Source organism: Hypomesus nipponensis, chromosome 17 (genome assembly GCF_054491055.1).
Source record: "Hypomesus nipponensis isolate SF chromosome 17, ASM5449105v1, whole genome shotgun sequence".
Taxonomy (NCBI): domain Eukaryota; kingdom Metazoa; phylum Chordata; class Actinopteri; order Osmeriformes; family Osmeridae; genus Hypomesus; species Hypomesus nipponensis.
The window spans coordinates 19017501-19032457 of record NC_140377.1 but is presented as its reverse complement, the minus strand read 5'-3'; the positions used below and the strand labels follow the sequence as shown (position 1 = coordinate 19032457).

At 51.0% G+C, this 14957-nt stretch overlaps 2 protein-coding genes across 4 annotated transcripts in view; both read right to left on the bottom strand.

Moving 5' to 3' along the window:
- crebbpb (CREB binding lysine acetyltransferase b) overlaps window positions 1–1504 on the bottom strand; it is a 41873-nt gene extending 40369 nt beyond the window's left edge. For both annotated transcript variants that reach the window (XM_084676630.1, XM_084676631.1), the window contains exon 1: window positions 597–1504. In XM_084676630.1, coding sequence (XP_084532756.1) covers window positions 597–690 — 94 coding nt within the window. In that variant the 5' untranslated portion in view covers window positions 691–1504. The remainder of the gene's footprint in view (window positions 1–596) is intronic.
- Window positions 1505–1792: 288 nt separating this feature from the next.
- Window positions 1793–14957, bottom strand: part of adcy9b (adenylate cyclase 9b) — a 41928-nt gene continuing 28763 nt past the window's right edge. The window contains exons 2-10 of one of the 2 annotated variants that reach the window (XM_084676636.1): window positions 12994–13112; window positions 11022–11126; window positions 10192–10469; window positions 9908–10010; window positions 9317–9537; window positions 8225–8384; window positions 7460–7602; window positions 7101–7124; window positions 1793–6883 (exon numbers count right to left, since the gene is read on the bottom strand). In XM_084676636.1, the coding sequence (XP_084532762.1) occupies window positions 5452–6883; window positions 7101–7124; window positions 7460–7602; window positions 8225–8384; window positions 9317–9537; window positions 9908–10010; window positions 10192–10469; window positions 11022–11126; window positions 12994–13112 (2585 nt within the window). In that variant the 3' untranslated portion in view covers window positions 1793–5451. The remainder of the gene's footprint in view (window positions 6884–7100; window positions 7125–7459; window positions 7603–8224; window positions 8385–9316; window positions 9538–9907; window positions 10011–10191; window positions 10470–11021; window positions 11127–12993; window positions 13113–14957) is intronic. The other variant, XM_084676637.1, reaches the window with a different exon arrangement.

Genomic DNA, 14957 nt, shown 5'->3' with positions numbered 1-14957 from the left:
TTATACATACACCAGACTTTAACGCAAAATCTGACTTTAGACAACTATCGCATTTTTCAACACGTATTACCAGTGTAATAAGTATATCATTCGATTGTTGTAATTGAATACATTCAACACCATCAATTGATGTTCAATAATTAGGTAAATATCACCAACAACTTAGTAAGATAATGGGCGATAGTATATTATGCACCAGCTTCCGTTGCCACCACAGGCTTCTTCTTGCTACTAAGTTAGCTAGGCTACTTGTTGGCTAGCTAAAACCAATCAGTCACATAGGAAATCATGACCATGGCAGCAGGGATGTGAAGGTGAGACGGGATACATAACAAAATAAATGCTAACCAACGAACCACCGCCACACGCTCCTAACCAGCAGGACTGACAATTTATGAAAGTTGCAGGTGAGGAACATACGATGAACTAGTATAGTAGTAGCTAGCTGGCTGGCTGGCTAGCCAAGTTAGCTTGGGCACGGGAATGAGCGCATCCACAACAGTGCATCACTGATTATAATGGAACCACAAGTGTCTGTTTTGATTGTGAAAGAGTGTGAAGGATAGCAAGAGGATGAACAGACTTCAAGGACTTACCTGTACTATCTGATGCTGATACTGATAGAGCAGGTGAATTTAGCTTCGCTCGCTTTGCGTTCGAAGGTCCAACCTCCAGCAAATTGTCAGCCATTCTTCACGGTAATGGCTACTTAGCACTAGCTAGTTAAGTACAGATGCAAAACGAACCAGAACTCCTTCCAAAAGAAAAAGGCCAACTGGCACCTATTCACCTGTGTTTTCTAACAAACAAACCCTTTAAAGGGGCAATTAGTTAGCTAACTGGCTAACTAGCCAGAAAGCTAGCAAAATGCTCGCCAGTCGAGTAAAATGTTTCAAAAGAAAGGCAACAGCGCCACGCTTCGCCGCCGACAATCACCCCATGATAATCCAACACCCAACACCCACATTATTATCCTTAATAATTTCACCAAAAAATATTTCTGTTGAAGAAAAATAAATAGAAATTATTTAAAAAATTATATGGAAACTCGAATTAAGTCCCTTTCTCCATAAACTGTTAGTTTGGCGTACATATAGAATCCTTTTTTTCGTAGTCCTGATGTAGCGCCTTAAATTCCATTTTTTCCTTCAATAAAAAGAACAAAAATCCAAAAATATTTTCTATGCACCGCTTTATTTTTCTCGACACTGTCTCCCGGTAAATACATCGGCTCGGCAAAGGAGATACGGCGAGAAGCGGCGCTCTCTGAAGGGGAAATCAAATAAACGAGGGTCTTAAAAGACGATAAAAACCGATCCAATCCTCGTTTGTTTACAATAATAATATTCAAACGAATAGAGAAGTCAATTTTCTGCAGAATAAACCCGATTGAGCACGGTCAGAATTGCTCGTTTCGATGTTAAAAATAATGCTCTCCCGAAATCCTGATTCTGAGCCGCGTCAAGATGGCGGCTGTTGATTCCTCCGATACAAAAAAAGTTTTTTTCTTTACAGCTAGACTGTGGGGGGGAGGTGCTGTGCAATCACGCCCTTACGCAAGCCTATGTCCCACAGTGCGTCATGTAGATGTACATAAAGTAGCCTCTAGAGGCGGAATAACCCTACTAAAAGTGTAAGTATATAAACTTTTTTTCAACATGTATGCAAAAACCCACATTTCTGTATATTACCGAGCATTTCCCTAGTACAACTTCCTAAATAAATGTGATAAAGGTTGCAACAATTCGATATGGCCATTTAAGCACACCAACATTCATCTCAAACCAGACAATTCTCCTCAAAAAATCTTTTTATTTGATTTTTCAACCTTCATTTTCATACCGCCTTCAAAAACACAACGTGCTATATACAAAAGACAGTCCTAAGGAGGCCAAATATTTACCATTTACAATCTGGTTGTATATTATTGAAATAAAATGTGAGACTTTAACATATATCTTGCAGTGTCTTTTCCTTAGCATGGGTACACCCAGATCGGTCTAGATGTGGTGGTATTACGTGATCGGTTCAGATGTGGTATGTGCGTGTGTGTGTGTATGTGCGTGTGTGTGTGCGTGTATGTGCGTGTGTGTGTGCGTGTGTGTGTGTGTGCGTGTGTGTGTGTGTGCGTGTGTGTGCCCGTTTGACACCAATGTCCTTATGGGTCTTAAATTAACTTGCCAAAGGAGCAGGGTACTCTACAGCCCCAAATCCACAATCATTTCTACTGTGGGTGAAGATTCCCTTATTTATCACAAACACATTCTTCACAAACACTCATACAGGAACATACGTACATGCAGGCAGACAGTACACAGAAATTATTCCAGCACAGTTCTTACATTTTCCCTCATGTGTCAACTGTCTTCATACTATTACAATCTGGCACATGCACATGTATAAATAATAATCAAAAAGAAATGTTCAGACTCTATACAATATAAACGCATACAGTATGTACAGAAACAGTGTGAGTTGTGCAAATGTTGACATAGGAAACAGGGAGGGTGCCTCATATCCTCGATGAAAAGCACAAAACCTACTGTAAGCAAAAAGGATATAAATCGAAACATAGATTGAACCAAATCATGGACACTCTTTGGCGTCACAGATGTATACCCAATGTGCCATTCTGTTAGTCCGAACGATATCAACGATAGTATCTCAAATCCATTATTAGTTGGTTGTCATATTTGCAGTGAAGGCAAGTTCCTAATTAAAAACAAAGCTATGTTTGGTGGAGTGTGAAAGCAAAGACAGAAGCTCTTTCACGAGACTCCATCTCAAACCACTCTAACTCTTTACAAGTAAAAAATAAAATAACGATATGTCAAATTCGTGTTGATACAAAATAGTCTAGCTTTTCAAATGTTTTAGGAAAAGATATGTATGTCTGCCCTTCTAAAAAAAGAAGATTAAAAGCTGTATTTCATTGATCTTGATAGTGTGCAAGGTAACACTTACAAAACCAAAGCAACGTTTTTAAATATTACTATAAAACAAATTCCCTTTATAGAAGTACATGAAAAGTTCAGAGGGTTGTGTGCTCACTATTGCAGATAATGAAAATGTTTTCTTGGAAAATTATGCCCTTAAGTTTGATTGATTATTGCACTTGAAGTGACTTAGCCCCATTTAGGTGATTCCATCCGTTACAGAATATTTGGACATAAGATGGTGTGTACTTCCCTTGAAATAGTGTGAAAACGTGCAAACTGGTGTCGAACTAGCACAGCAGATGATCAATATCATCAATCAATCAAATTATTTGGAATATTTGCTCAGAATGGGACGTATTAAGGAAAGGCACGACTCATGTAAAACATGAAATCAATCTGAGCATGGATATACTGCACCATAAATACATCTCTACGAATTGCACAGCAACTGTACAAAACGGTGAACAAAAGCACGACAAAACATTTCGAACGTAAACATGGTAATTCTGTTAACCTGCTCTTGATGGCTGCTTATGCAAGGTTATCATGACATGACTGGAAAGGCACTAACTCTTGCATAACACACGAGGAAACCCATAACCTGTAGAAACGACCTACAGTGGCAAACCGGGACTGCTGTGGCACAATTATATGAACACTTTTGTAAAGGTATCTGCGTGGTTCTTCCACAATGTTGTGTCATTATATTTAATGAACAAAAACATTTTTAGTACTGATGTATTTCAGACAGAAATATGATATTTTTGTATTTGATGACAGAAAGCATGTAACATATCAAGACACTGAGGTGGAAAGAACATCAATTATTACGATATTCGTCTTGCCCCTGAACACACAACCCTTAGAACATGACCTAACCAACACCCCAAGGCATACCCTGGTTATCTGGACGAACACTCTACAATTGACCAAAACAACAAAATCAAATGACATTATAAAAAAGAATATCAAATCAGAATACAGCAAGACAAACTGTCGACAATGACAGAATGACTTTAGCTTAATCAGAATACTGCGGCACTGAAAACAAACCCTGCAAACATGTGAAGTCTTAAGTCCTTCAGGAACTTTCCTCGAAGGCCTGGGGCTACTGTGATCGAATGCACGGCACAGTAACATTTCTACCATGGAGAATCCGATGTATAAAGAGTAAATTTAACTTTCATTTATTTTCCCCACTGATGTCACTTTGAGACAGATCATCCCAAACTCAAACAGTTCTGGATATCTAAGAAAAATACCTGTCTGCAGTTATGATCTCTAACCAACTCTAAACACTCTAGGTTTTTCGCCGCAATACATGCTGGCTAAAGCAGCTCGGCAGTGCCTTTTTGAGATACGTCTAAAACATCTCTGAGGTAACTACAGTTTACATTGCCAAGAGATTACCTAGAGGACACATAGACTAAGGTTTATCGTTAGCGGTTAGCATCATACTCTGTTTGTGAGGGATCATGCTGGGTCTAGCTTGGGCTGAGATTCCACTGGGCTGAGTGTTAAGACTAAGGTCCTAACCAGGCCTGGGAGAAATGCTGCCACATCAGCGGAGAGGGATTTCATGATTTCTTGATTACGCTCCAAAAACTCTGTCATCCTCCAGTCTTTCATCCGCTCAGAATGGCAACTCACAGGCATCGCACCACAGGACACAGTCGACTGGTACTCTCTCTCTCTCTCTCTCTCTCTCTCTCTCTCTCTCTCTCTCTCTCTCTCTCTCTCTCTCTCTCTCTCTCTCTCTCTCTCTCTCTCACACACACACACTTTTTCACTTTTATACATACTGTTATCATGTTGTGGTACTTCCTGTGGTTTTGTTTGCTTTCTACAAGGTCAGTGCAGTTGCTGGATAGCTAGTAAGAGTTAAGCCTGGAACCTTTAAGGCCATGCAGAGAAAAGCCATCACCTGGTCAGCAGGCTGTGCCCGCAGTGCTAGCTGTGTGTGTGTGACTGTCCAAGTTGTACTAGTGACCATTGTCAGTGAGCATTGTCATCTATTGGCATACATCTTGCTTGACAATATTCTTACACTGTTTGTTAGCTTCAGATTGTTGGATTGGAGTTTTTCATTGCAGCTCATGTTAGCTCCTCATAAAAAAAAATCGGAAGGTCAAAGTAACACTGTCGTAACATTCTAACAGCTAGGCAGATGGAAGAAAAATAAATCCGACACGAGACTTTAGCGCTTGCTCTCTGAAACCGGCGCAAATCTTAAAATGCGGCAGCGTCTCGCTTTCCAGCTCTTCCGGATTCGCCTTCCGAAAACGGCCAGACTACATTTTGTTCTATGCTAAAGGCACTTAATCGAAAATAATAGTGGGAAACAAACGAAGATCGAGAAAAATAGCAAACATTAAAGGTCTTAGTTAAGGTCAGGTGGCCTGACCCTAAGCTGTAGGCCATTCTAATAAGCTCCCACCTATGGGAGCTCCAGCCAGGCCGTACTTAAAGGACAGAAGGCTAATAAGGAACAAAGCACTATCGTAGCTAAATCTCAGAGTTTGGTTAGCTCGCCAATAATGTCTTCACCATCATCATCGTCACCACCATCATCATCATCGTCACCGACATCTTTCTCCGCTCCCTTCCCCGATACAGCTGTAGCATTCTGGGCAGGGATAGGTTGGACGGAGGGAGAGACTGCAGGGATTGGTTGGACGGAGGGAGAGACTGCAGGGATTGGTGGCTTGATGTTCGTGTAGGGAGGAACCGGTTCAGGCAGACTGGTGATTGGCAGAGACGCCAGGCCGGAGTGGGACGATCGTCTGGCAGCAGCGTCTGCAGACAGACCTGTCTCCCGGGCGTCTCTTGACCCCGCCCCTCCCTTCTCCTGGCCCAGCGCCCCCGCGCCCGTCCCAGGGCTGGCGAGGGGGACGGCGCCAGGCGCGGTGCCAGCCGTCGCATGCACAGCCGGTAAGGCTGGCATCACGTTGCCGATCTCGTCGGTCGGAGAGCGCCCGATGCTGCCGTCCACCTGCACCCGGATCTCCGGTGAGACGGACAGCTGGTACTGCGGCACAGGCCCGCTGTCGGCGCTCTTGGGGAACAGGAAGGTCTTCATCTGACCTTTGCCCTTGACGTTGACCGTGCCGCGGTAGTTGAAGTCGTAGTCCATGGCGCTGAGGACGCCGTAGCTCTCCTCGCTCACCTGGACGCGGCACTCCACCCCCGTGGTGTCCATGCGGCTGGCGATGTTGACCGTGTCGCCCCAGATGTCGTACAGCAGCTTGGTGGTGCCGATGACCCCCGCCGTCAGCGGGCCGTGGTTGAAGCCGATCCTCAGCTTGAAGCCGAAGCCCAGCATGTTCTTGTTGAAGTCGTCCACCACGCGCATCATCTCCAGGGCAAAGTCAAACAGCGCCCTCAGGTGGGCGTGCGGGTGGGCGGCCTCGGCGCACTGCTGCGCGTTGAGGCCGGCCGCCGCCATGTAGGTGGCGCCGATGGTCTTGATCTTCTCGATGTTGGAGAAGGCGGGCTTGCGGAGCAGCTCGTCAAAGTCGCCGATGAGCTCGTTGAGGACGCGGTAGCACTCCTTGCCGCCCTCGTAGCTCTCCTCGTAGAACTCGCTGAAGTTGACGATGCTGGCGAAGATCACGCCCACGTCGTTGTGGTTCTTGGAGTAGCTCTGCGTCACCTTCAGCTGCTCGGCGACGTGGATGGGGATGATGTTGCGCAGCAACCAGTCGGCCTGGTCGCGCATGTTCTGGATCTTGATGCGGTGCTGGTCGGCTTCCACGTTGCCGTGGTAATGCAGGCGGTAGCTGACCTCGTACTCGCGGTTGAGGAACCAGACGAGGAGGAGGAGGAGGAAGAAGGCCACGCAGGCCTCGGGGCCAATCAGGTCTCGGGGGCGGAGCCCGGGGTCCGGCAGGTTAGCGGTGGTGTTGTCGCTGCTGTTGTCGCTGCTGTTGGTTGGACCGTTTGACCTGGCGGAGAGAGAGAAAGGGAGGGGCAGAGAAAGAGTGAGAGGTGAGGGGCATAGTCGAAATGTATAAAAGGAGGAAGAGATTGAGGTGAATAGAAGAGGAGATGTGGAAAAGAGCAAATGATATCGAATAAAACGTCTGTCAGAAATTCGACAGCCACAGCATTTTTAACACCACATCAAACGCAATTGTGCGCGGCTGTTAACCTTCAACTCACCAGAAAAACAAACTGCTGGCAACACTGGAAAAAGAAAGAGAAATAGCCCTGGTCAACACCTGCAGTGAAGCTAAAATACTGCAGAAAATTTCCGCTATGATTATTTACAAATAGTAGACATTCAGTATTCATTAAAGTATTCATCTACTGCATTCACATGATTCAATACGACAATTAGTAGAATGAAGAACAACTTAAGGCAGGCACTAGATTTCTCCTCATTAAATCAACCCATCTAATAGCTACACATATTGCTTCAGTCACATGGGGGGAAAATCACAATCCAATCAAATTTGGACGTGCTAATAAAACATTTTGCCAGTCTGCTTCAGGGGCGGTGTGTAGTAACCATATCTGACCTGCAGGGGGTGCTGAACAGCAGGGCAAGCAGGAGCAGGCCCACCACAGTGGCCAGAACAGAACGCATCCAGCAGCTCAGCTGGCAGAAGTTGCAGTACTGGATGATGGCGATGATGACGGCACAGCAGGTGAACATGGTGAACTGGGACACACAGGGGACACACAGGAGACACAAAGGGGACACAAAGGGGACACAAGTCAACTCAGTAACTCCTCACAGAGACTCTCGGCGTGTCTTCCACATGATGCAAACAGCACTGTGAGGTTGCAGATGTTCCTTGCGTGAAAGTGAAGGTCATCTCATTGACTGTTATTGTGGTTGGACTGCATATTTAGACCTTGTTGTATGAATGAGACCAAAACAGACTTTATAACCCCCAGAAAAGACACTTTTGCTTCCCACTCTAGTCACTCAATGTACAGCTTATGCACGCACCCATAACAGTCACACTGCTCTGATAACTAATTACAGAAGGTTGAATAGCTTGTGAATCAATCATACGTTCAATACACTGTATACACGTACATTGAAAGGGAAAATGTGTCTGAACTTTTGACTCGTACTATAGCTGTTTACAGAGTGTACCGTCAATCTTTATAGGCTACTTCCTTCCATTCCATCACCCCCCCCCCCCACACACAAGCACAGACACACACACAGACACACACAGACACACACAGACACACACACACACACAGACACACACACACAGACACACACAGACACACACACACAGACACACACACACACACTCAGGCCTCACCTGGATGGACAGGTGCATGTCGCAGGTGACGTGGGAGAAGACGGACATGGCGGGCAGGGACACCAGCACCGCCCCAATCAGGTGACGGGGGATCCAGCCAGAGATGGCCCTCAGCAGGGTCTTAGTGCACGCAAGATCACTGTCCAGGCGGAACGCCACTCTGGGGGGTACAGGGGAGGGGTGTGTGTGTGTGTGGGGGGGGGGGTAGAGATGAACTGACAAGGGAGGAAAAAAGGGGGAGGGCGAACTAAAGGGGTGGTCGGTTGATCCTCTGACAGATCCGGAGCTGTTTGGGGTTTCCCAACCATGTCACGAGAGGACGACGTCCTATCGGGAGCGGGCGAAAGGCTCTCTCAAGAAAATACCAGTGTCGAGTTATGCACGTCTCTCCGACAAACCTCCGGAATCATTTTGAAACCCCTTTTTTTCCCTAAAAATGCGCTATTGGGCAACTCATGACCCCATGTACACGTGTTCATCTACAAACGGACGAAATCCCACAGCTCTGACGGTAGCATCATGTTGCATCCCTCTCATGGCTAGTCCTCTCTCTCCCTTTCCATCTCTGTCTTCCCCTCCCTCCCTCCCTCCCTCCCTCCCTCCCTCCCTCCCTCCCTCCCTCCCTCCCTCCCTCCCTCCCTCCCTCCCTCCCTCCCTCCCTCCCTCCCTCCCTCCCTCCCTCCCTCCCTCCCTCCCTCTCCCTCCCTCCCTCCCTCCCTCCCTCCCTCCCTCCCTCCCTCCCTCCCTCCCTCCCTCCCTCCCTCCCTCCCTCCTTCTCCCCTCCCTCCCTCCCTCCCTCTTTCTCCCTCCCTCCCTCCCTCCCTCCCTCCCTCCCTCCCTCCCTCCCTCCCTCCCTCCCTCCCTCCCTCCCTCCCTCCCTCCCTCCCTCCGCCCCTCCCTCTTTCTCCCCTCCATCCCTCCCTCTTTCTCCCTCCCTCCCTCCCTCCCTCCCTCCCTCCCTCCCTCCCTCCCTCCCTCCCTCCCTCCCTCCCTCCCTCCCTCCCTCCTCCCCCCTCCCTACCCCCCTCCCTACCCCCTCCCCCCTCCATCCCTCCCTCCCCACCCTCCCTCCCCATCCTCCCCCCTCCTCACCGTATGGACAGGGCCAGGGCCAGCGTCTCCAGCAGGGCGGCGCCGGCGGCCAGGGGCACGGTGGGCACGGGCGGGGCCTGCAGCAGGGGCCGCTGGGAGAGTAGCGGGGGCAGGAAGCAGGCGAGGGTGAGCGCCAGGAAGACGGAGAAGCAGAGCAGCATGTCCAAGAAGGAGCTGAAGGTGGGGCTGGCCAGGGTCCGGACCGCCGCCCCGGTCTCCACCTGGGTTTCGGAGGGAGGGGAGGGATGTAGTACTACGGTGCAGCCAGTAGAGGGCAGTGCAAGATAAGAGGACAGGCTCTCTGAGGTCCCTGCAGTGATTTCTCTTTGCCGCAGTCCTGACTGGTCATAGCGCAGTGCTTACAGGTTGCACAGACACACACACACGCACGCAGCCAGACTGACACAAAGACAGACAGGCAGATGGTATAACTTCATAAGAGCAAGGCAAAGAACACGTTTGACTGGAGGTGTCAAAGTCGGAATGAGCGGAGACAGATCAAAAGGAGGGAGGGGGGGGGGGGGGGTTGGTGAGGGGGGGTCGTTGAGGTGAAAGAGCGCGAGACAGACAGAGAGATGAACACACACACACCTCCTCCTGGTAGCTGGTCCTGTAGGCTGACTCCAGACTCTTCTCCAGGAAGGTGTGGCTCAGCTTGTGAATGGGAGGTTTGAAGAAGTAATCCTTCATCAGACTGACACACACACACACACACACACAGACACACACAGGCACACACACACAATGAGTGGACAAAACCCCTTTAAACGGACATCATTCCCAATCCACATCATCGCAGCCTCGGAATAGTTTGTGATCCACCTTCACCAATGCAACCCTTCCCGCGCGCCCCTCCCCCCTATCGCCCCCCTCACCTGTCCTCCTTGATGACGTCCACAAAGTGGGCGTCGCTCCTCTCCCGGAAGTTCTTGGAGCGCAGCGGGATGAGGGCCGAGTGGTCCATGCCGGCGCCCATGGCCCCCACGGCGCCCACCGTGCCCCACTTCTTCTCCTTCTCCTGCAGCATCTCGCACAGGGACGTCTGGCTGGTGGTCAGGCCCTGCTCCGCGTGCGGGCTCAGCAGCCCATTGACCGCCCTGGGGCCGCAGCCCGCGGGACCCCCCGGGGGACACTGGAGGGACGAGGCGTCCTGCTTTCGGAGGGGCGTGGGGGGAAGAGAGAGGGGAAGTGGGGGGAGAGAGAGAGAGCAGGGGAAGGAGAGAGAAGGGGAGAGCGGAAAGGGAGAGAGGGAGAGGGGGGTGGGGGGAAGAGAGAGCGGAAAGGGAGAGAGGGAGGGAAGGAGAGAGGGAGGGAGAGAGAGAAAGGGAGAGAGAGAGCGAGAGAGAGAGAAGGGGGGGGGGCGAGAGAGAGAGAGAGGGGCGTGGGGTGGGGGGGGGAAGAGAGAGGGGAAAGGGAGAGAGACTACGTGGGTCACACATTGAGTTCACGGAGCTAACAAATCAATAACTGTCATTCAACCCCAGTGAAAGGACATAACCTGAAGTGAGACAGAGCTCAACTGAGCCCGATGAGAAGACGAGGCGGTGGCTGACTACGGCATTTTCATGCCAGCTTTACTTCCCCCCCAACAGTGCCCTCAAAGTGACGAGAAAAGACTGGGCTCGGCACGCGGGCTCTGCCGGGATCGGGCCTGATCGTCCTGAGCAGGGTCAGGTGCGCTGAGACGGCCCCGGGGCCCGCTCACCTTGTTGCTGCTGGCCCGGCGGTCGTCATGACAGCCGTTCTGCAGCGTCCCCTTGTCTGGGGCACGAGTCTCTCCTGGCAACAGCAGCACGCCGCAGGGCGGAGACTGGAGGGAGGGAGGGAGGGGGGCGAGGGGGGCGAGAGAGAGAACATGAGAGGGAGGGAGGGAGGGAGGGAGGGAGGGAGGGAGGGAGGGAGGGAGGGAGGGAGGGAGGGAGGGAGGGAGGGAGGGAGGGAGGGAGGGAGGGAGGGAGGGAGGGAGGGAGGGAGGGAGGGAGGGAGGGAGGGAGGATAGGGACATAGGTAAAAGAGGGAGGGGAAGTGAAGAAAGGTATGAAAGACAAATTGAGAAATAGGGGGAGGGAGGGGATGTCATGGAACAGAGAGATAGAGACAGAGAGCCAGATGGAGAGAGAGATAAAGAGAGAAAGAGAGAGAAAGAGAGAGAGAGAGAGAGAGAGAGAGAGAGAGAGAGAGAGAGAGAAAAACACAAGAGCAGGACAAAGCATGTCAACCAGGAAGTGCGCAGGAAACGGAAGGATAGAGAGATGAATGAAGGACGACATGGAGGGGAGACACAGACAGGACGAAACGAAGAGCAAAAGAGAAACAGACAGGGAGGTGAGGAGCATTGTGGGACGGGGTTAGTGAGACGGCACAGACGCAGAACCCAAAGCACTTGAACTGGGATTGTTATCATGATGAGGGATTTTTTTCTCTATGCTGGGCGACGCAATCCAGTGAAAGAACACAATGGCCGACGTGAACAATCAACACCCAGAGGGTCGGCGGACGGAGAGACCAGAGGAGGTCTGGATGGAATGAAGGCCTTTGTTCTCTTTGCTCTTATCGCTCTTTCTTTCTTTCTCTCTTTCTCTTTCTCTCCCTCGCTTTCCACCCAACGGTGAGAGAGAGACAGAGAGAGAGAGGGAGATAGACAGAGAGTGAGAGAGAGAGGGAGAGAGAGAGAGAGAGAGAGAGAGAGAGAGAGAGAGAGAGAGAGAGAGAGAGAGAGATGCGCTTGAGAGATGCCAGACACAACCCTGACACAGGGAAGTTCAAGGTAGTCATCCTGACATCCTGACAGCTACCTCCCCCCCGCGCACACGCACACACACACACACACACACGCTGTGTGTGTTTAGCATACACAAACAGCACACAGGGAAACACAACGAGAGACGAATACAAAGGCGCCTATGTATACATTCGAACACGCTCGACACACGCACCAAAGTATATAAAGACAAGCCCTCACATTTGCCTGTTGAATCATGTGTGCGCGTGTGAGAGAGTGTGTGTGTGAGCGTGAGCGTGTGTGTGTGTGTGTGCGGAGAGCATGTACAGCTTCAAAAAGGGAGTCATTAAGGCCAGAGAGAGCGGATGACGAGCTGTCTGTATCCTGGTGTGAGTTCTCTCATTAATGTACCAAGGACCTCTCTGTACGCCCCCCCCCCCACACACACACCCACACACACACACACCCTGCTGTGGGGGGCTCGCTAACAAGCTTCAGATGATACCAGGGGCTTCTGGAAGGTGCACAGGGGGCTAATTGGGTTGAAGTAAAAGGCGGTGTGTGTGTGTGTGAGTGTGTGTGTGTGAGAGTGTGTAATGTATGGCGGAGGCTGGGTAATGACACAGTAATGGGACAGAGAGCTCCAGGAGATCTTGTGACACCAGAGCAGCGTGTGTGTGTGTGCCTGTGTGTGCCTGTGTGTGTGTGCCTGTGTGTGTGTGTGTGTGCCTGTGTGTGTGTGTGTGTACTCATGTGACCACCTCATGCTCCTAAAGGTTCTTATTTTTCGGATTTTTCCTGTGTTGTACATTTGAAAACTACCCGTGTCTGACACGGCATTACTCACAGAGCTTTTTTTCTCTTACACACACACACACACACACACACACACTGTCTCCCACCCCCCCCCCCCCAAACCAAACTCCACGCGCGCCCCATCGGGTTGTGGACTCACCATGGACCTGTCTGGCGCCCCCTGGGGGTGTGCGCAGGCGGAGGGGGCGCCGTCTGGGGGCGAGCAGCTGCAGTGAGCCGGCTTCACCTTCCTCCCCGAGATCAGGTAGGTCTTCAGTCCTGAGCACACACACACACACACACACACAGACGTATGGAGGTCAGCGTTAGAGACGTTCATCTTATCATGTTCAGTCAAACGTACACAGCGGGTTATAAATGAGCTGACGGCTCTCGACACAGAGATCAATTACATCCTCTTCTTCATTGACTCCTCTCCCTCCCCCCTCTCTCCCTCCCTCCCTCTCTCTCTCCATCTCTGTCTCACCTCTCTCTTCCTGGTGTTACATTTACATTTAGTCATTTAGCAGACGCTCTTAACTACTTAGCGACTTACAGTAAGTACAGGGACATTCCCCCTGAGGCAAGTAGGGTGAAGTGCCTTGCCCAAGGACACAACGTCATTTGAATTGATCCGGCAACCTTCTGATTACAAGCCCGACTCCCTCACCGCTCAGCCATCTGACTCCATTAGTAGTAGTAGCGGCCCAGGTTTAAGAGCAGCAGCTCTCAGCTCAGATGCATAATGCATGTGTCAGAAGGCCTGGCTGGAGCCGCCACGAAGCGCCTCACACAGACCTGCAACCACCCTGCTCTGCTCTGCTTCCCTGGGGCCACACACACAGTCCCATACAAACAGTCCCATTCCACTTAGACATGACTACACACCTCCACACGCGACTAAACCCCCTCAGACAGGGAGGCTGTTTAGATGGACCGCTAAGCTGTAGCAAGGTCGATACACAGGTTCATCAAGGGCCAGGCCTCATTCCGGAAGCTGACAGCAGCAGCCATCCGCTCTCGGCATCACTGATGTACAGAGACAGACCACTGCTAGACAGAGCAGCAGAGCTCCTGCAGTGAAACGAGTGTTTGTGTGTGTGTGTGTGTGTGTGTGTGTGGGTAGGAAAAAATACTTTGACTACATTTTGACATCCCTAAATACACGATACGGTGCACACACACACTCACACACTAGTTTCCTTTATTGTCGAGCAATTTCCACATCCCCTCTCCTGTTGTCACACCTGCTGACTCAGCCACTTTGGTTTTTGTCTGGGGGTGCTGTACTGCTCTCCCCCTCTCTCCCCCTCGCTTCCTCCCCCTCTCCCTCGCTTCCTCCCTCTCCCCCTCTCTCCCCCTTCCTGCCCCCCTCTCCCCCTCGCTCCCCCCCCCCCTCTCCCCCTTCCTCCCCCCCCTCTCCCCCTCTCTACCCCTTTCTCCCCCCCTCTCCCCCTCGCTTCCCCCCACCCCCCTCTCCCCCTTCCTCCCCCCTCTCCCCCTCTCCCCCTTCCTCCCCCCCCTCTCCCCCTCTCTACCCCTTCCTCCCCCCCCTCTCCCCCTCTCTACCCCTTCCTCCCCCCTCTCCCCCTCTCTACCCCTTCCTCCCCCTTCTCCCCCTCTCTACCCCTTCCTCCCCCCCTCTCCCCCTCTCTACCCCTTCCTCCCCCCCTCTCCCCCTCTCTACCCCTTCCTCCCCCCCCCTCTCCCCCTCTCTACCCCTTCCTCCCCCTTCTCCCCCTCTCTACCCCTTCCTCCCCCCCCCTCTCTACCCCTTCCTCCCCCTCTCTCCCCGTCTCAAGACATGACTTCATGCCGAGGGACGATGTCAGCTCCAAGATGGCTACCTGCCATGGAAACTCTCCCCCTTGTGTAACCACGTCAACGGGGTTGTAAAGCGACCATAAACTGTAGTGTCCGACCCATCGGATTGCTATCCTTCAGCCTTACAGCTAAATCAATGGTTGCCTCTGAACCGAGGCGAGGAGAGGGGAATGGTGTGAAGGAGATGGACAGTACAATTACGCAGTTTCTTTGGCGGTAGGAACTTTTGTGTTTTTCGAGCCAATAAATATCATTGAATAGAGCTGAGTTGAGAGGGGGAGAGAGAGAGAGAGAGGGAGG